Source organism: Stegostoma tigrinum, chromosome 2, assembly GCF_030684315.1.
Source record: "Stegostoma tigrinum isolate sSteTig4 chromosome 2, sSteTig4.hap1, whole genome shotgun sequence".
NCBI classification, from domain to species: Eukaryota; Metazoa; Chordata; class Chondrichthyes; order Orectolobiformes; family Stegostomatidae; genus Stegostoma; species Stegostoma tigrinum.
Genome location: NC_081355.1, coordinates 108,362,475 through 108,384,564, shown reverse-complemented (window position 1 = coordinate 108,384,564; position 22,090 = coordinate 108,362,475). Strand labels below are relative to the sequence as shown.

Here is a 22,090-nt window from a genome sequence, read left to right as displayed (position 1 = left end):
TTCACAAGCCTCTGATTTCCGGACCCCACCAGCGTAGTTGGGACGCAGACCAATCTGTCTGGCTGGAGTGCGTGTGGAGCAGGTCCCAGCTTCTGACTTATCACTGTCTGCACACTCCACTGCCACTTGCATAGATCATCCATTCTTGAAATGTGTCTGAAGGCTGTTCTGATTTTAGACCTTGTCAGTTTTATAGTTGACAATAAATCTAATGAAAGGTGGGTAGCCCGTATATAGCAGAAAATAACATGTACCTATTTAACAGCATTAATGTTTATAAGACGTGTTCCATTCTTTGACTGTGCCGTATTTAATATCCTGTTTTTCTATCTTCTAACCCTCCACCTCTGATCTGCATTTGTAAGTGTATATAATTGAGGTATGAGAGAAAGCTGTTTGTATACTTGGTGTGTACTTTGGAAATGTAGGGAATAAACACTTATTACTATATTCCTACATGACTTAACTAAAACATTCTGAGAGCTTAACTATTCCATGACTTTCTTTTCCCCCTTCTCCACTTTATCCTGTTGGTTTTTCTCCCTTTATCCCATTTCTCTTGAAGGCAATGAATCACTCTGCAGTACAGTTCTACATATGGCAACAGCTCTTCAGTACCTTGCCCAAATGGTCATTCATCATGCGAGACTGGACAGTGAGTATTGCCAGAGGAATTGTGTGAGGAACTTCGCAGTCAAGTTCCTTCTTGCCCAATGTCCTCTCTATTAATAGCGAGCAGGCATAAGAACCTGAGCCGGTTCTGTTTTTTTCTCTTTTGTTGTTTCCTTCTCCCATGTACCTTCAGCATTTTTGGATGCTAAAGCCAAATGTAGCTCTCCCCACTAATCATCAGTGCTATAATAAATTGGAATCTTTATTAGTCTGTCACTGAGTAATGCAACATGTAACATTACTACAGTGAGCTGGAGGATATCAGTAGTTGGGGGACTGTGGATGTAGAAATTTTGTATTTCACAAGAAGGGAATAATTAACAAGTTTGCTGTGTATACATACATTACAGTGCTCAACGCTGTCATTTTATACATTATTATTTGCATTTAAATGCACAATCTGTACAATTGTGTTAAATATATAAAAAATGTGCAACACTCCATCAAGCTGAAAACTGAATATTGTCCTTCACACATTTTAAATATTTCCACAGGGGCTCTGCAATTGCAAAAATAGTTGGAAACAATGTAAAGAAGATTCAGAAATTTGCCACAACAGTCAATATGTGGGTCTTTGAAGAACTGGTTAATGGCAGGAAGCTAACTGAAATTCTAAACCAAGAACATGAGAATGTTAAATATCTGCCAGGATACAAACTGCCTGAAAATGTGGTAAGGGAGTAGACAGGAAAAGATGTTGATAAGCTAAAGATTAATTGTTGTTTGAAGGTAAAATTCGTATTTGTTACCGATTTACTTTTATAATTTTTATTTCAATTAGAAAAATAAATTATCCTTAATTTCATTTATTTCATGGTTTTACTATTGCTTTCATACGCTTTGCGGAATGTGGTTTGTTTTTATTATTTCTGAATTAAACACAGGGTTACATTTTTAAGAACCAATTTAACATGGAAATTTTAAAGTAGCATTTGATGTGACTGTTTGCATAGGCGTTAGTTATACAGAGTAAAACTGGTACAAAGTTCAAAGCAGAGTTTAACGAATGAGGGGACGGCATGCTACACAGACTGCTTCCTAAATTACTTAAACCTCAATAGTCTTTGAGTCCAGCTGACTTCGGTCCTTCCTATGAGGAATCACTGATTCCGGTCTGTTCTTCCTCCTGGTGATGATAGTTGAGATTGAAGTGTGATCAGTGTATGAATATATTAGCTTTAATATTATTCCGTGAACCATTGGGATTTTGGAATTTACTGTGATTTTGTTAGAAGACATTTTTTGTTTGAATTATGTAATAACTTCTTCAGACCAAAAACCATTTTGTAAAATAAACTTGTTAATATATCCTACTAATTCAAGTTCTTAAGGCATGCTGTAAAGAAAATGTCGCTTTCGAATAGAACCTCTCATGACTTTAGGACGAGCCAAGGCACTTTTACAGCCAAGGTAGTACTTTTGAAGTGTGTTCACTGCTTTAGTTAAATGACAGTTTGACCTTACACTGCAGTTCACATTCTATTAATTGTCTCACTCAGATTATCAAATCCCAATTCATTTTTGAAAATTATATATTTTAATATCAATGCTTTTACTTTCTCTCTTGGGGATTGACTTTTTCAGGTTCTCGTACCTCACCTCAAAAGATATACCTATGTGAACATAGTGCCTCAGGAGGCTGTTCAACATGGAGGGCATGCAGGCAAGACCAATCACAATATCACATGATGCCCATCCACAAATTTTAGAGGGGTTGCTTAGCAATGACATCTCCTAAATCAGGAATTGGCACTAATTATAGGGCTTCTGTGCTGCTTAAGCTGAGTCTGACTAATTTTGCACATATTCTACATTATAGAGATTGTAAGTTGCTCAACGAAATCTCTGGTCTATGCTAACTGAGCTCATAATGATCAATGTCAAGTTGCTCACTCATGGGGTTGGAATTTAGGGTTTGCTCTGTTCCCTGATACCTCCTGCCCCAAGTAAAATGCTGTTCAGAGACAATGGGAACTGCAGATGCTGGAGAATCCGAGATAACAAAGTGTGGAGCTGGATGAACACAGCAGGCCAAGCAGCATCTTAGGACCACAAAAGCTGACGTTTCGGGCCTAGACACTTCATCAGAAAAGGGGGATGGGGAGAGGATTCTGAAATAAATAGGGAGAGAGGGAGAGGCGGACTGAAGATGGATAGAGGAGAAGATAGGTGGAAAGGAGAGTATAGGCGGGGAGGTAGGGAGGAGATAGGTCAGTCCGGGGAGGACGGACAGGTCAAGGGGATGACCCCACCACTAAAGGCATTTTCCCATCCGACCCCACCACCAAAGACATTTTTCCAACCCACCCTTGTCTGCCTTCCGGAGAGACCACTCTCTCCACGACTCCCATGTGTGCTCCACACTCCCCTCCAACCCCACCACACCAGCCACTTGCCCCTGCAACCGCAGGAAGTGCTACACTTGCCCCCACACCTCCTCCCTCACCCCATCCCAGGCCCCAAGATGACTTTCCGCATCAAGCAGATGTTCACCTGCACATCCGCCAATGTGGTATACTGCATCCGCTGTACCCGTTATGGCTCCCTCTACATTGGGGAAACCATGTGGAGGTTTGGCAATCGTTTTGCAGAACATCTACGCTTGGCTCACAACAAACAACTGCACCTCCCAGTCGCGAACCATTTCAACTCCCCCTCCCATTCCTCCAATGACATGTCCATCCTGGGCCTCCTGCAGTGCCACAACGATGCCACCCGAAGGTTGCAGGAACAGCAACTCACATTTTGCTTGGGAACCCTGCAGCCCAATGGTATCAATGTGGATTTCACAAGCTTCAAAATCTCCCCTCCCCCCACTGCATCCCAAAACCAGCCCAGCTCATCCCCGCCTCCCTAACCTGTTCTTCCTCTCACCTATCCCCTCCTCCCACCTAAAGCCGCACCTCCATTTCCTATCTACTAACCTCATCCCGCCCCCTTGACCTGTCCGTCCTCCCCGGACTGACCTATCCCCTCCCTAGCTCCCCACCTATCCTCTCCTCTCCACCTATCATTTCCCCTATCCATCTTCGGTCCGCCTCCCCCTCTCTCCGTATTTATTTTGGAATCCTCTCCCCATCCCCCTTTTCTGATGAAGGGTCTAGGCCCGAAACGTCAGCTTTTGTGTTCCTAAGATGCTGCTTGGCCTGCTGTGTTCATCCAGCTACACACTTTGTTACCAAGTAAAACGCTGGTAATCAGCCTGCCCACAAAAAAACCCTCTCTGTATGACAGATTGTTAATTAACTTAGGACAACACTTCAACCTTAATTTGGGGAGGAAGTCCCACCTTAGTTGCAGCAATACTGGTTTGAATTTTGGCCGCACTGGGACTACAATTAGCCCCTAAGAAAGCAAAGTTGTGGGAGCTGGACTGAAGATAAGCATGGGGTATCAATGTGGCCTAGTTGTAAGGGTCCAGCAAAGGGGTTGGGACCTTATTTTGAGTGGTTGGGGCAGTGGGCTAAAGGGAGGCTGAAGTTTTGGGGTCGGGGTGGTTTACCTCTGAGGGACACGAGGGCCTTGAAAGAAATCTTCACACCTACAATAATCATGATACAAGTCCGTCCAGTAGAAGCTTTTGGGCCTGCAACTGGCGGTCTCCCCTTGCTAATTGGAGCAGGTTTAGCACTTTCGTGATCATTGGTTAGTCACTTAAGCGCTTCACGCGGCCTAAGACTGGGTGGGTGCCTACACCCTCCCCAAATAAAAGGAATACAGGTGAGTATTGAGTAGTAAAGAGGGGCGGTGGAGGGGGGAAGGAATGGGCAGACAGCCAGCACACTTCATTTTACAAGACAACCCCAACAGATATTAGAGCAATTGTATAAAGTATATATCTGTATGTATATATTAAACATATTTGTAAATCTGCCTGTTGTTTGGGATAGTCTAAATTCATAAAAGGTACTGTATAAATGCAGGCCTTTCTTCCTATTTGTTCACATGTTGGGCATCCAAGCTCCTTGATCTGTAACACTTCTTTCAAACAGTGGAGTGATGAATCTAGTTGTCTCTGACAGTCTGCAAAAGGCAAGTGCATGCTGCTGATGCAATTATGGATGATAAATGTAAAAGCAGTTATAGTGCTGCTTGCAAATGAACAACATCTGCTTTGTGTACAATTACTTCCTAATCTATTGCGATTTTATTATAGGTTGCGATTCCAGACGTGAAGGAGGCTGTACGTGGTGCAGATCTGTTAGTATTTGTTGTACCCCATCAATTTATCCGTAAACTGTGTGATGAAATAGTTGATCAAGTGCCCCAGAAAGCTCTTGGCATAAGTCTTATAAAGGTACATATGTATTTATATAGAATTCTCTCGCTTCTGGTTGCCACAACAGTGGGCTGTACAATTTCATTTGAGAAAGATTTTTGACTGGGAAGGAAAAGTAGAATCTGTTTCTAGCTTAGAATCTTTCAATGTTTAATTAACTTGCGGTGTTTATAAAATGTCAATTGATGCCTGCTATTGTCTGCCAAGTACTCAGTTCCTTACTGACTCATTTTCCTCCAAGTTTTCAACGTCCTAGGAGCCAGCATACATCTGCAATCAATAATTTGAGAGAAAGTTAGTAAGTATTTACAAACATGTGGATTATTTGAAGTCAGGATAGATTTGCCAAACTTTTGAGGAAAAATTAGATACTTAGTTGAAACCAAGCAAGGTAGAAGATGATGGGAAATCTTGTTTCGGTGGAGTTAGTTTTGGATTTCTTAAGCAGCAAGCTGACATAGTCATTGATTGGAAACTGACTTGCTCTCCTTGCAGAAGTAGGGAGGCTTAACAAAACTGCTAACAGAACATAGATAATGGGAACTGCAGATGCTGGAGAATCCGAGATAACAAAATGTGGAGCTGGTTGAACACAGCAGGCCAAGCAGCATCTTAGGAGCACAAAAGCTGACGTTTCGGGCCTAGACCCTTCATCAGAAAGCCCAAAACGTCAGCTTTTGTGCTCCTAAGATGCTGCTTGGCCTGCTGTGTTCATCCAGTCCACACTCTATTATCTCTGCTAACAGAACTACCTGCCCTCTCCCATCTATATTTTACTTTTAGTTTTGCTGTTGCCTCTCCACATTGCTTATGTTTATAGAAGCAATATCTTAAAAAACACAGAGAATGCTGACATGCAGCAAATCAGCCAGTATCTGTAAAGGGGACAAACAAAAACACAAATTGTTGGAAGAAGTCAGCTGGTCTAGTAATATCTGTGGAGAGAAAACTGTCTCGAAATGTTAACTCTGGACTGTTTTCTCTCCACAGATGCTGGCAGACCTGCTGAGTTTTCCAACAATTTGTGTTTTCGTTTGTTTCAGTTTTCCAGCATCTGCAGTTCTTTGTAGTATTTCAGTAAAGGGAACATTGTATGCACCCAGCATTTTCTTCTTTCACAGCTTTGTTGAATATTAGCACGTGCATTCAAAATAAAATGCAGTGAAAAGTGCGCACCGTTACTTGTACATAAGCACCATTCACAAGATAAAATAAAGCGAGATAACTTAAAGAGAGTCCAACTTCCCTTCTTTGCTGCTATACCACTGCCAGAGTCCCACTCCGGCCTTTCCAGCGTCCCACTCCGGCCTTTCCAGCCCACTCTACGCCACACAGTGTCCCCTGCTTTGGGCTACCACAGTCCGTGCCATGCTCCTGTCAAGGGCCGACTCCATGTGGAAAATGAGCACCCCACTGCAGGCCTCACAGGCTGGCTGACTGACTCAGCTGCCACCTCCAAAAACACCGCCACTGCTCCAGAGCCCATCAAAAGCCCTTCCCGCCGATGAGCTCTCTTGGCTACCCGTGGTTCCAGGACTCAGCCCCCATGATGCCCCAACTACGCAGCCTCATCATTGCTCCTGGGACATGGCCCCTCTGCTGCTCCAGGACGTGGCCCTTTGGCTGCCTCTGTCGCTGTGAGGACTCAGCCCCTCTGGGACTTGCTCCAACCCATGTCCACCAATGTTGCTCCAACCCGCGCTTGCTCTGCTGCTGCTATAAGGCAAGGTCCGCACACTGAGCTCCCACCCAGTCATCGGAGGTGATTCCTTTCTTCAGGTTGGAGTTAAATAGTTGAAGTTATAAATTGATAAAGGTGAGGGATGGGAATACTGCAAAGAGGAGAGGGAGAGAGGAATGTAAGAAAAAGGGGGAAAGGAACTGGCGAGCAGAGGAGCTGCAACTGGTGCATCTTACCCTGCTGTCCTCTTGCTCGGATTGGATACTGTTTATGCTACTAATCTTTTAACTTCAAAAATTGATCTTTATTGGCTAGGCCTGCATGTTGATTAGATAATAAGTTGCTACATTGGAGAGGTAATGTTTTAATAAACTACTGAAACTGGGTAAAAATGATCAAAGATAGGAATTATGCACTTTTCTTTCAAGCACTCCAAAATGACAGTGGAGTAGCTACGCAACATGCAGGCCTCTCAGTCCAAGAGCCTGGAGCTCATCTATTCCATCCGCTTTAGTTTTCTCTCTTTTTCTATGCTTTTCTAAAAAAAAGTTTCCATTTATTAAGGTATCTTCTTTTAATGACGTCAGCAGAAGGCATCTTCTCCCTGCCTTGGCCCCGTGATGAGGTGGCTTCCAGCAGCCCAAAAAAGTGGTATAGGCGAGGTGCCTGGCAGGGACATCTTCTGGTGTGGCAGCCTCCTCCACGAGGAGCAATCTTGGTCTTTTCCTGGCGTGGAGATCTCATCTTGGTGTGGACGTCTTGTCCTTGCTTTGGTGTGGCATTCGTGTCACCCAGCAGTCATTCAGCATGGAGGTCTCAGCCCTGCTTTCCAGTGTACCCTGAAACCACGAACTGTTAATTGACTGTGATGAACTTCTACTTTTTTTCTTCTTATTTATGATTTCTGTCATTAATTTAGGTGCTGTGGTATAGCAACTTGTAAGAAGTTTCACTGTATTTTTTAATTATAAAACTACATGTGACAATAAATTGCTATTCTGTTCAGGTTATCTATGTGGCTACATGTGCTGAGTATATTAAGTGGCCCACAAGTGTGTAATTAACTATGGTGAAATTCATGTCTGATCTTGTAGTGTTGTTAAGTTAGGTGGAGTGCTTGTGGATTGGGAGGCAGGAAGTTAGAATTTGTCTTTGTAAAATGTTAAAGGGAAAAGCATTTTATGGTCCCTTTTAAAGACGAAGTGCTTTTTCTATGCATCAAGATTTAAAATGGTTGTCTTTGAGCAACAGCTTGAAAGTTTGAAATTACACAGAGAGCACCTGAACTGAAACATTTGTATTGAAAGGCCGTACAGTTAGCAGACCAAACAGCAGTTTTACCAAGACAACAGGCTTTTGAACTTGGCCAATCAATTTGAATGAGGCACTTAGATACCATAAGCCAATTAAATTTAAATCTGATGGTTTTGACAATGTAGGACCAATCCTATTGTAAGAAATATTAATATGTCATCAAGGTTATAAAAGAAGGGAAGGAGGAGCAGTTGGATGAAGGTAAGGAGCTAACTGCCATCTGCCAGAGCTAACAGCTGTCAGCTCTCAAGAGTGAATCACTGGCTCTCACAGTCTCCTCTATGTCTTGGAAGAAGCACCATCTAAATACCAACAGCACAACTAGTTAACATTGCTGACAGAAGAATGAATGGAGAAGGTATTCCTGACAGAAGAATCAGGGAAGGCGCAAGAACTTTCTGGAAGGCATGCAGCCAGGCTGTAATTTTGACAGACTAAACTTTTCTTTTATATAAGTAGGAGTTATATTTATTGGAACAGCATACCATTGGAATCTTGTTTTATTCAGGAGTAGTTAGTGGTTAGCAGGGATATATTCAGTTTAATAGTTTAGTTTAGTTAATTTGCTCACTGTTAGAGTTAAGTAAATTGTTACTTGTCAATTTTAAAGTGAGTGTCAGGGATTTATTTTGTTTAATTTCTAGAAGTTGCTAAAAGGCAGGTTACACCACTTTTCACACTCCTTTTACAGTTTATAGGGCAGGGTGCTCCTCTTTGGGTGTTTCAGTTCACAGTTGGCGGGGGGGGGGGGGGGGGGTGGGGGGGGGGTGTCGACGTCCGCTTTATAACAGTAGTCATCGCACGATTATTACCAAAGCAGTCAACAATTTGGTAAATAAGTAAAATTTCAAATCTTTCATGTGAATGATATTAAACATTTTATCAATCTAAGTATTATTTCAAAATACAGTGCACAATGTACATATGTATGTCATTATGAACACAACCATATTAGAAATATCAGAATGCAATACCATGACTTTGTACTGAAAAAATACAACCAAGGGATCATAATGAAAGCACAAAGCCATCACCAATGTGTACTTTCATTGGAATGGCGAATATTGTAATCCTAATGTTTAATAGAATTGTTTCAGTGACTGTACATTCAATATTTTTCTATCAATTTCTCTATTTGACTCCAGGGAATTGATGAAGGTCCCGAAGGACTAAAATTGATCTCTGATATAATCAGGGAGAAAATGAAGATTGATGTTAGTGTATTAATGGGGGCCAATATAGCCAATGAGGTTGCAGCGGAGAAATTCTGTGAAACTACAATAGGTAAATCTGTTTATTTTGTAACAGTTCAATCTTTTAAAAATCTAAATTCTGTATGCTATGAATTGTAGTGTAGTGTATTAACCTTCCTATTAAGCATAGGCAATGAAGTGTATGGCAGTTAGTAATCCTTCAGTTAAAAACATTCTGTGAGTTGTGGTGCACAGTATTAAACTTGCACTTAAGAATGTTGGTAGAAAATTACATGAATTACCAGTGTAGTTGTTACAGGTTCTAATCTTGTCAACTTTCAGAAAACAATGGTGTTTATACAGTCCATTTTATGTTTAGTTCTGTGGAGGAGCTGTTATCATTTCTTACCATGACTGGAATGCGTAGGAAAATGAATTGGGCAGAGTACAAACCTTACAGATTAGTTGGTCAATAGTTTGCGCTGAGTTAGTTGATCTGACCTGGTGTGATAGTTAAAATTGTACTAACAGTTGGAGTATTGCTTTAACTGTCTATATGCTGTGAACTGAAAATCAGGGTTTCCACTCATGACCGTTATCCATTGACACCTGCAGGAATATTGTAGACATGTGCTGCTGGATCAAAATACCAGCTAACGCTTTCACTGAATCACACAAAATGAACTTTATTGAACTTCACCCCAATCTGGAGTCATTGCCTTTGCAGTAGATGGACAGCTACTTGGAAGAAAATAAACAAATAAGGAAACAGAAACAGAACTTTGGATGTTACTCACTGAGGCGCTTAGGCGCTTATGCGCAAAATATAAAATAACCTTTACCAGCATAAAAGGGAGTTGCAATATTCTAAAAGTATAAGGAAACAAATGATAACCATTTTATTCTGAAAACTTTTTGTAAGTAGCAAAATAATAAAGAAAATGTTTTCTTTGATTGAAAATGTCTTATGAATTGTAGAACAAATAGCGATTGAATTAATGTTCACAATTCATAAATGTCTGGTTCCTGACTTACTGGAATGTGTGTAGTGCTAACTTAAGAAAACATAGGAAACTTTCAATATGCAAACAGGCAGTTTGACTTCAACAATTCATCTGTGTTTACCCCTCATATATTAACAAAGTAATTCTAATCTCACATATTCACCACGTGCGATATGATGCAACCAGGTGCTTGATGTTAGCCTTTGCCCCATTTCACCTGAAATCTAACAAAGTTTACATCTGTCTTGATAATTTATAATCTTCAGCATTCTTTCTCATAGCATTGGCTCCATTGCTTTTCTGAAAAGTCAAATCAATTGCTGTTTCTAATTTCTTCACTGAAAGTGTTACCTCCTTGATGTTCATAATTCCACAGGTCATACTATTATTTTGTAAGAATCAGAACTGACTGACACTTGCACACAGGCCTTTAGTCTCATATAGCCTGCACAATGTATTTAAAGCCAAATATTTGGTTACACAATAAAACGGTCTGTGTGAAGTTTGCACATTCTCCCCGTGTCTGCGTGGGTTTCCCCCGGGTGCTCCAGTTTCCTCCCACCGTCCAAAGATGTGCCGTCAAGGTGGATTTGCCATGCTAAATTGCCCAATGTGTTCAGGGGTGTGTGGGTTATAAGGGGATGGGTCTGGGTGGGATGCTTCAAGGGACGGTGTGGACTTGTTGGGCGGAAGGGCCTGTTTCCACACTGTAGGGAATCTAATCTAATCTAATCTAAAATCTGAAAGAACTGTGGATGCTGTAAATCAGGAACAAAAACAGAAATTGCTAGAAAAGATCAGCAGGTCTGGAAGTATCTGAAGAAAATAATCAGAGTTAATGTTTGAGGTCTGGAATTAGTTGAGTTTGGGAAACCTGGGCGACACAGATGAGTTGGACTGAAGAGTCTGTTTTCATGCTGTATAATTCTATTTATACAGGGGCAATCATCTCTGGCAGATTAGTTGGCAATTCTAATGTATAAATAAGCAAAGGAACATTTTATATAGCACCTTTCACACTTGCAAGCCACCCTAATGCAAGTTATATCCAATTAAACACTGCCCCCCCCCCCACCAAGTTTGGCAATTTAAATGGAAGCATAGATTATAACATTAGTTATCGGTAGCCCAAATGACAGTACGCTGGTCTTTTAGCATTCTTAAGTAGCATGAGTTCATGTGTTGTTGTGAAAATCCAAAAAGTAACACTGAGTTTGTATATTCCAAAACAATTCTGTGAACCGATTACATGTTTGGTACTTACATATGCTGCCTTTCTTGTTCATAATCTACTGTGTTACCTTAAAAAGTGGCAGTATGTTTTAAATTCCATTAGTTAAAGAACTAAATAAATCTGTTTTATAATCAGGCAGCAAAAATGTACAAAATGGAAATCTTTTCAAAGAGCTTCTGCAAACATCCAATTTCCGGATAAGTGTGGTGGAAGATGCGGATACTGTGGAACTGTGTGGAGCACTAAAGGTCAGAAAGCCTACTGAAATTCAGATTCTTTTTTAAGATTTTAAATCCTCCTCCTCATTTCCAGCATCAACCCATTTATGTGTTGGTGCCCAAATGTACTGCTTGAGTCTTACCAGTACCACTTGAAAGCAAACAGGAGGTGCATGCTTATGGCATGGTTGTTTTTCAGTTCCCAGAGGTTATAATGGGCAATTTGGTAGCATGGGGATTGAATCTATGACTCCCTTACTCACACCATAGTAGTGTGTTTCACCGTCAGTTTTGGCTGACTAGTCATATTCGAGGAGTGAAGGACATAAACTGGGTCTTGTGTTGAAAAAGTGCCTTTTGTTAAATGGATCAAAGCCAGATGATGAAGTATGAAATGAAATATCCAAGTTTAGTAGGTCCAAGGGAAGAAAGATGAATTGTTGGCCTTTATTTCAGCAGAGCAGAATGTAAAAATAGAGTACAGTTGCTAAAACTATACAAGGTACAAATTAGGGCACACCTAAAATATTCTGAACAGTTTGGGTCTCCTTATGTAAGGAAAGATACAGTGGCATTGGAGGCGGTCTAGCGAAGGTTTGTTAGGATGATCCCAGGTTTAAAGCAAATGTCTTATGAGGAAAGGTTGAGAAGTTTGGCCTGTACTCGATAGAACTTAGAAAAAAAGAGAGGTGATCTTCTTGAAACAAAGAAGTTTCTAAGGAGGCTTGACAAGGTAGACACAGACATGTAGATGTTTCCCTTTGTGGTGGGTTGAGGACTAAAGGACATGATCTCAGACTAATGGGTCACCCATTTCTGATAGAAATTAGGAATAACTTTTTACTACAGATGGTTGTTATGGCTGGGCAATTACGAATATTCAAGGCTGAGGTAGGAAGACTTTTAATCAGTAAAGGAATCACAGATTATGGGGGTGAAAGCAGGAAAGTGACATTGTGAATTTGCCAGATCATTCATAATCTCACTGAATGGCCTACATCTGCTCCTGTATCTTATAGTCTTATAAGTCTGTGTACATAACAAATCTGTTCAACTTTAATGATTTTCTCTGGCTTAGTGTTGAGATTCTTAAACATGGCAACAGGTTTGAGCCAGTTGCGTGGCTGGTCAAACTAGGATTTTGGCAAATCTGTTTTCATTAAATTACTAGATTGAAAAATAATAAAAACATAACATTGCAATCCTGTCTTTTTCCTTTTTCAGAAATCTGGTCAAAAATCTGAATGTTGTTTGTGCAGATATCTATTTTAAGAAGTTTGATAGCAGGGAATGCTGCTTCCGCATCTTGAAACTCATGACTTTATTTTGCATTTGGACCCAAATTTGTTGAAGGCAATGTATTAATCTGTGATCTCACAGCGTCTAATCAGATAAAATAATATTTGAGATTAATCCTTTCTCAGAATAAGTCTGACTGAAATATTATGTAATTTCTCTTTTAAGGTGCTGTTGTATATTTCAAACATTTCATCAATACTCAAGTCTCACAGGTGGAGTTACGTTTCAAACTGACAGCCTTTCATCAGAATAGAATAAAATTAGAGATTTGATCAGTTTAAAGCAAGCTTGGAGTCAATGGAAGGGGAGACGGTGGGGAAAAAGGCAAAGTTCTGTGGAAGTTTGAAAGTCCCGTACGATTAGTTGGCAAAAGGGATGATAGTGCAAAACCAAAAGGAGTGGGAATTGAAGAAGTGAGGAAGCAAAAGCTTTATCCGGCACATTCAGGAACTTCTGTCTGAAATGAAAAATAACGAATAAGACATAAGAGCAGAAGTAGATCTTTCAGCACATCGAGTCAGCCATTCAATGCGATCATGGCTGATCTAATAATCCTCAATTCTACATTCCTACCTTTGGTATGAATGACTCAGCCTTGGCAGACCTCTGTGGTAAAGAATTCCACAGATTCATTACTCCCTGAAAGAAGAAATCCCCCTTCATCTGTGTCTTAACTGTGTGACCCCTCATTCTGAGATTATGCCCTTTAGTGCTAGATTCACCCACAAGGGAAAAAAGCTTGTCCACATTTATCCTCTCAAGTCCACTTTGCTTCTTGTTTATTATTAAATTATTTAAATGGAGAAAAACTACAGAAAGCTGCAGTACTTGTGTACAAAACGTAGAGAGCTAGCAGGTGCAGCAGGTAATCAGGAAGGTTAATGGAATGTTGTACCTTATTTCAGGGGGATTGGAGTTTAAGTGTAGGGAGGTCTTACTGCAACACTGTACAACATATTGGTGAGATCACATCTGGAGTACTGTGAGCAGTTCTGGTCCCCTTATTTCCGGAAAGATATCATTTCAGAATTCAGAATAGACTTTATTGTCATGTGCACTCAAAAGAGTGCAGTGAAAATCTTGTAATGCCACCTCTAGGCACCATCTTGAGTACAGGGTATCTAGGTACAGATATTTTGAGTGTTGCTACAGAATTAAAATAGCAAAAAAAAAGGCTAGCACAGGACTGCACAGTGTAAGAGTCCAGAATTAGAGTATATAGTGTAAAAATAACTTGCGTTGTAGACCTTTTTCACTCCATCTGTGTCTACCAGGCTTCAGAACACGAGCTCTCACTGCCTCTGTCCAGGACTCATTCCCCCCAGCTGGCCTGGGCTGACTCTGCTTCCACTCGAGGCTCCAGCCGCAACTCTCCTCCCAGCTTAGCCTGCACTCACTCTGCTCCTGCACTGGGCTCCAGTCACAACTCAATTTCAGCACTTAATCCCTCAGGCTGCAACCCGTCTCCCGTGCCGGGCTGGTCTTGGATCCTGTTCTCCGTTCCCTTCAGTTAGAGTACTTTAAGAAGCCAAAAGTTGGGGGAGCAGGTTTGGGGCCAGGCAGGGTGTGAAAAATCGCAGTAAGAGGTTTAAAAAAAAGAAAGAGGAAAAGGAGCTGGTGAGCAGAGTAGCTCTGGCTGGGGTATTTTACTCTGTCACTATCTTAACCGAAAGGCATTGGAGGCAGTTCAGAGAAGATTCACTAGGATGATCCCTATGGAGAAATTCTCATATGAGCAAAGGTTCAACAGTTTTGCACTATACTCATTGGAATTTAGAAGAATGAGAAGTGATCTCATTGAAATATTTGGATTTTCAAAGGGCTTAACAAGAGATGCTTCTCCTTTTAGAAAGGTCTCGGACCAGAGGGCACACTTTCAAAATAACAGGCTGCCAATTTAAGGATGAGCTGAGGAATTTCTTCCTTGCCACAGAAACTAATGAGAGCAGAGACCCTGTGTATATTTAAGCAATAGAAAGATTCTTGATCAGTTGAGGAATCAAGGGTTTTGGGGAAAGGGCAAGAAAGTGGATGTGAGGGATGTCGGATCGGCCATAATCCCATTTAATGGTGAAGTAGGCCTCAGAGGCAAACAGCCTAATCCTGTTTCTATTTCATATGGCCTTATTCTACCACATTCCAATGAATATGGGCCCAACGTACTCAACTTCTCTTTTAAATAAAGGCCATCATTCCATTTGCCTTCCCTATTGTCTACTAAACTTAGATACGAGACTTATGTAACTCAAAGATGAGGACTCCCAAATCCCTCTGTTCTGTAGATTTCTGTAGTCTTTCCCATTTAAATAATATTCAGCTACTCTATTCTTTCTGTCAAAGTACGTAACATCATATTTTCCAACTTTACATTTCCTTTGAAGTCATGCCCACTCACTTAACATCTGTATGTCTCTCTGCAGACTCTTTGTGCCATCCTCATCCCTTGCCTTTCCACCTATTTTTGTATCATGCACGATCCTGGCTATTGCATGTTCATTTTCATCATCTAAGTCATTAATGTACTGATCCCTGTCGCAATCCATGAGTTACAGTTCGCCGCCCTGAAAATATCCCCCTTATCCCAACTCTCTGTCTTCTATTAGTTAGCTTACTCTGCTATTCAGTGATAATACACTCCCTCCAGCACTAAGGGCTCTGTCTTAAGTAGCCTAACATTTGCACCTTATCAAACACTTAAAAATTCAAATATATTCCATCCACAGCTTCCCCTTTTTCTATATTGCTTGTTACCTCCTCAAAGCATTATTGTAAATTTTATCAGCATGATTTCGCTTTCATGAAGCCCATGCTGACTCTGCTTGATCATGTTATGTATTTCTAAATGCTTTGCTATTGCATCCTTATAATAAATGTTAACATTTCCCCAACAACGGATGTTAAGCTAACTGGGTAATAGTTGTTAATTTTATTAGTCCCTCCCTTTTCAGACAAAGGTTTTAAGGTGGCAGCTTTCAATCCTCTGGGGAGTTTCCAGAAGCTAAGAATTCCTGGAATATTACTACAATTGCACACAGTATTACTGTAGTTACTACTTTAATATCCTACGATATACCCCATAAGGCCCAATGGATAATACTTCATTAATTTCCCTAGTACTTTGTAGTTGTGGTTATTGTACTTATTTCCTCTCCTTCCTTTGCCCCTGGATTATTTAATAATTTTGAAATATGAATAGTATCTTCTATTGTGAAATATTTATTCAACTCCTCTGCCATCTCCTGGTTACTCATTATTATTTTCCACCCTTAATCACTGAGAGGCCTGTGTTCACTTTGGCCTTTCTCTATGTTTCAAGACACTTTTAGAACATAGAACATAGAACAGTACAGCACAGAACAGGCCCTTCAGCCCACAATGTTGTGCCGACCATTGATCCTCATGGATGCACCCTCAAATTTCTGTGACCATATACATGTCCAGCAGTCTCTTAAATGACCCCAATGACCTTGCTTCCACAACTGCTGCTGGCAACGCATTCCATGCTCTCACAACTCTCTGCGTAAAGAACCTGCTTCTGACATCCCCTCTATACTTTCCACCAACCAGCTTAAAACTATGACCCCTCGTGCTAGCCATTTCTGCCCTGGGAAATAGTCTCTGGCTATCGACTCTATCTATGCCTCTCATTATCTTGTATACCTCAATTAGGGCCCCTCTCCTCCTCCTTTTCTCCAATGAAAAGAGACCGAGCTCAGTCAACCTCTCTTCATAAGATAAGCCCTCCAGTCCAGGCAGCATCCTGGTAAACCTCCTCTGAACCCTCTCCAAAGCATCCACATCTTTCCTATAATAGGGCGCCCAGAACTGGACGCAGTATTCCAAGTGCGGTCTAACCAAAGTTTTATAGAGCTGCAACAAGATCTCACGACTCTTAAACTCAATCCCCCTGTTAATGAAAGCCAAAACACCATATGCTTTCTTAACAACCCTGTCCACTTGGGTGGCCATTTTAAGGGATCTATGTATCTGCACACCAAGATCCCTCTGTTCCTCCACGCTGCCAAGAATCCTATCCTTAATCCTGTACTCAGCTTTCAAATTCGACCTTCCAAAATGCATCACCTCGCATTTATCCAGGTTGAACTCCATCTGCCACCTCTCAGCCCATCTCTGCATCCTGTCAATGTCCCGCTGCAGCCTACAACAGCCCTCTACACTGTCAACGACACCTCCGACCTTTGTGTCGTCTGCAAACTTGCTGACCCATCCTTCAATTCCCTCGTCCAAGTCATTAATAAAAATTACAAACAGTAGAGGCCCAAGGACAGAGCCCTGTGGAACCCCACTCACCACTGACTTCCAGGCAGAATATTTTCCTTCTACTACCACACGCTGTCTTCTGTTGGCCAGCCAATTCTGTATCCAAGCAGCTAAGTTCCCCTGTATCCCATTCCTCCTGACCTTCTGAATGAGCCTTCCATGGGGAACCTTATCAAATGCCTTACTGAAGTCCATATACACCACATCCACAGCTCGACCCTCATCAACCTTACTAGTCACATCCTCAAAAAACTCGATAAGGTTTGTAAGGCATGACCTACCCCTCACAAAGCCGTGTTGACTGTATTTGATCAAGCCATGCTCTTCCAGATGGTCATAAATCTTATCCCTCAGAATCCTTTCTAACACCTTGCAGACGACAGACGTGAGACTTACCGGTCTATAATTGCCGGGGATTTCCCTATTTCCTTTCTTGAAGAGAGGAATTACATTTGCCTCTCTCCAGTCCTCAGGTACGACTCCAGTGGAGAGCGAGGATGCAAAGATCTTCGCAAGTGGCGAAGCAATTGCATTTCTCGCTTCCCAAAGCAGCCGAGGACAAATCTGATCCGGGCCTGGCGACTTGTCAATCTTAATGTTTGACAAAATTTTCAGTACATCAGCTTCCTCTATCTCTATCCATTCCAGCATGCACACCTGCTCTTCAAAGGTTTCATTCACTACACAGTTCGATTCTTTCGTAAAGACAGAAGCAAAAAACTCATTTAGGGCTTCCCCTACCTCCTCAGGCTCCACACACAAGTTCCCTATGCTATCCCTGATCGGCCCTACTCTTTCTTTGACCATTCTCTTATTCCTCACGTAAGTGTAAAATGCCTTTGTGTTTTCCCGGATTCCTTCTGCCAAGCCTTTCTCGTGCCCCCTCCTGGCTCTCCTCAGACCATTTTTGAGCTCCTTCCTTGCCTGCATGTAATCCTCTCTAGCTGAACTTGACCCTGACTTTTGTTGTCTGTAGTTTTAGAACACAGAACTGTACAGCACAGAAACGAGCCTTTTGACCCACAATGTTGTGCCAAACATGATGCCAAATGAAATTAATCACTTCTGCCTGTCCTTGGTCCACATCCCTCCATTCCTTGCATATTCATGTACTTATCTAAAAGTCCCTTAATCGCCCCTATCATATGTGCCTCCACCACCACCCCTGGTAGAACATTGCAGACTTCTACCATTATGTGTTTAAAAAAAAGCTTGCCCCTCACATCTCCTTTAAATTACCCACCCCCCAATCTTAAATGCATGTCTGCTAGTATAAAACATTGTGACTCTGGGGAAAAGTTTCTGACCAACAACCCTATCTATGCATCTCATAATTTTATAGATTTCTATCAAGTCTCCCCTCAACCTCTGCCACTCCAGAGAAAACAACCAGAGTTTTTCTAGCCTCTCCTTGTAGCTCATATCTTCTAATCCAGCAGCATCCGGTAAACCTCTTCTACACCCTCTCCAAAGCCTCCACATCCTTCCTGTAATGTGGTGATGAGAATTGAACACAATTCTGTAAGTATGGCCTAACCAAAGTCTTGTAAAGCTGCAACATGACATCCTGGCTTTTGTACTCGATTCCCTGACCAATAAAGGCAAGCATGCCATATGCCTTCTTTACCACCCTATCTACTTGCGTGGCCACTTTCAGGGAGCTATGGACTTGAACTCCAAAATCCTTTTGTACATCAATGCTGTTCAGAGTCCTGCCATTAACTTATGCTTTTCCTTAACATTTGAACTCCCAAAATGCAGCATCTCACACTTGCCTGGATTACACTCCATCTGTCATTTCTTCACGAATAACTGCAACTGATCTATATCCAGCTGTATCCTTTGACAACCTTTTACACTATCCACAACTCCAGTGATCTTTGTATTGTCTGCAAACTTACTAATACACCCATCCACATTTTCATCCAAGTCATTGACATATACCATAAACAGCAGGGGTCCCAGTACAGATCCTCGCGGGATCACTAGTCACTAGGCACACCACGAGTCACGGACCTCCAGCCTGAAAAACACCCTTCCACCACAACTGTCTGTATTCAATGGGCAAGCCGATTCTGAATCCACATGGCCAAGTCACCATGGATTCCATGCATCTTAATCTTCTGGATGAGGGACCTAGTCGAAAACCTGACTAAACCCATGTAAACAATTTCCATTGCTGTACCCTCATCGATCACCTTTTTTGCCTCCTCAAAAAATTCAATCAAGTTAGTCAGACATGAGCTGCCCTGCACAAAGTCATGCTGACTGCCCCTAATCAAGCCATACTTTTCCAAACATGCATGAATCCTATCCCGAAGAATTCCCTCCAATACTTCCCAACCATTGATGTGAGACTCATCAGTCTGTGGTTTCCTGGATTATCCCATTTCCCCTTGTGAACAGGGGAACAACATTACTACTCACCAGTCCTCTGGGACCTCTCCAGTGGCTGGTAACTATTACTTGCAAGTTTACCTTAACATTTATTTTCTCCCCTTGTTTTTTTTCTTGGTTGTCTTTTGATAGTTTTTAAAACTTGCCCAATCCTCTGGCTTCCCACTGATCTTAGCTAGGTAACAAAGTGTGGAGCTGGATGAACACAGCAGGCCAAGCAGCATCTCAGGTGCACAAAAGCTGACATTTCGGGCCTGAACCTTCATCAGAGGCCTGAAATGTCAGCTTTTGTGCACCTAAGATGTTGCTTGGCCTGCTGTGTTCATCCAGCTCCACACTTTGTTATCTCGGATCCTCCAGCATCTGCAGTTCCCATTATCTCTGACACAATCTTAGCTAGGTTTTTTGTTTTCTTTTGCTTTCAATATGATGTAATGTTTAACTTCTCCAGTTAACCGTGGTTGGCTTATTTCCCTCATAAAATCCTTGTTCCCCGCTGGAATATATTTTTGCTGTGAGCTATAAGTTATTTTCTTAAATGTCTGCCATTGTTCCTCAATCATATTTGCTGCTAAACTCTTTACCCAGTCCACTTCAGCAGCTCTACACTCCTTTGTAATAGATTCTATATGGATATAAAAACCGAAAGAATTGCGGATGCTGTAAATCAGGAATAAAAACAAAGTTGCTGGAAAAAGCTCTCAGCAGGTCTGGCAACATCTGCGAAGGGAAAAAACAGAGTTAACGTTTCGGGTCCGGTGACTGTTCCACAGAACTGAGTCGCTGGACCCGAAACATTAACTCTGTTTTTTCCTTCACAGATGCTGCCAGACCTGCTGAGCTTTTCCAGCAACTGTTTTCGTTCTGTATGGATTCTATGTCTTCTGATCCAAGATAACTTGTTACTATTGCATTCATTCCATTGTGTACAAACAATGCTCCTCACCTTTTGACCTGCCTTTTTAAGAAGTCACATGCACCTGATTATATAATTCCAGACTGTGATCTTGTAACCATGTCTCTTTAATGGCCAAAAGATCGTATCCATTAATCTGTAATTGTGCCATTAATTCATTTATTTTATTCCAAATACTATATGCATTCAAGTGAAGAATCATAAATTTTGCTATTTGACCCTATTTATTGCTATTTCAGTTTTTCATCCTCTGTCCCTTCCTGTTTCACTTTGAGCATTGTTATTGTGATTGTCATATGATGCTCTAAGATCCTGTTGATTTGTTAAGACCCTACATTTCCCCTTTCCCAAACCGCTCCCTGCCCCATCTCCCTCTCCAATTTGTTTAAAATCCATACTCTCAAGAGTGAAACAAGCAAACCAACAAAGAGAAAGGAAAGAGAGATGGGATTGGGTGTGACATAAAATTGATGAACTCCATGTTGATGTGGAAGGCTGTAAAGTGCAGTTGCTCGAGCATATGTTAAGCTTAATGGGACACTACAAGGTATTGAGGACAGAGAAGCCAGATGGGAACCAGGTTGAATTTGTAGACTGAATGGAAGTGTTCCTTAAAAGAGTCATCCTCATGCAGAGGAAATTGCATTGTGAGCAACAGTTCTTTTGTATTTGCATTGATATTTTATCTAAGCACTTCCTTCTTTACATGGCACAAATACCACATGCCTAGACTCTGGATGAAAAATTCAATTTTCTCAGAATAGTTGTACAAGGTGTCTGTAAGATACTGGACAGAACTAATCGTATGCACTTATATGATTGTGCAGTTGTTAGCGTATCATGCTTAACTCAAGTTGTGACTCATCAGCGACTGAAACAGTCTGTTTTCATATGGAACAAGACCTGCACAACATCCACAGTTGTGCTGATAAGTGGCAAGTAACATTTGCATCACAAGTGTCCAACAAGCAAGAATACAACCACAGTTTATGACATTCAGTGGCCTCTATCATTGCAGAATTGCCCACTATAAACATTGTGGAGGTCACCTTTGACCAGAAGCCAAATTTATCTCGTCCTAAATACTGTGGCTACAAGAGCAGGTAGAAGCTAGGAATTCTATAGCGAATAACTCCTCCTGCCTCTCTGATGCCAGGTCACCATATTGCAAGGCACATTATCAGGATTGTGGTAGAATATTATCCAGCTGTAACAGCATTCAAGAAACTCAGCAACGTTTAGGACAAGGCAGCCCAGAAGACTGGCAGTCCATGCACTAGCTTCAGCATTTACTCTGTTCTGATGAAGGGTCTAGGCCCGAAACGTCAGCTTTTGTGCTCCTGAGATGCTGCTTGGCCTGCTGTGTTCATCCAGCCTCACATTTTATTATCTTGGAATTCTCCAGCATCTGCAGTTCCCATTATCTCTCAGCATTTACTCTGTTCACCACCTACGCACAATGACAGCGTGCACCACCTGTAAGACGCACTGTTGTAATTCACCAAGACTCTTGACGATATTGTTCGAACACTCAAAACTCTATTGCACTGAAAACAAAGGCAGCAAATACCAAGTTACACAACATCCTGACTTGGAACTTCT

General features: G+C 41.5%; 1 protein-coding gene across 2 annotated transcripts in view; it reads left to right on the top strand.

Moving 5' to 3' along the window:
• Window positions 1-22,090, top strand: part of LOC125464321 (glycerol-3-phosphate dehydrogenase 1-like protein) — a 50,264-nt gene that overhangs the window by 11,539 nt on the left and 16,635 nt on the right. The window contains exons 2-6 of one of the 2 annotated variants that reach the window (XM_048556639.2): window positions 566-655; window positions 1,167-1,344; window positions 4,829-4,969; window positions 9,092-9,230; window positions 11,513-11,625. In XM_048556639.2, coding sequence (XP_048412596.1) covers window positions 1,237-1,344; window positions 4,829-4,969; window positions 9,092-9,230; window positions 11,513-11,625 — 501 coding nt within the window. In that variant the 5' untranslated portion in view covers window positions 566-655; window positions 1,167-1,236. The remainder of the gene's footprint in view (window positions 1-565; window positions 656-1,166; window positions 1,345-4,828; window positions 4,970-9,091; window positions 9,231-11,512; window positions 11,626-22,090) is intronic. The other variant, XM_048556631.2, reaches the window with a different exon arrangement.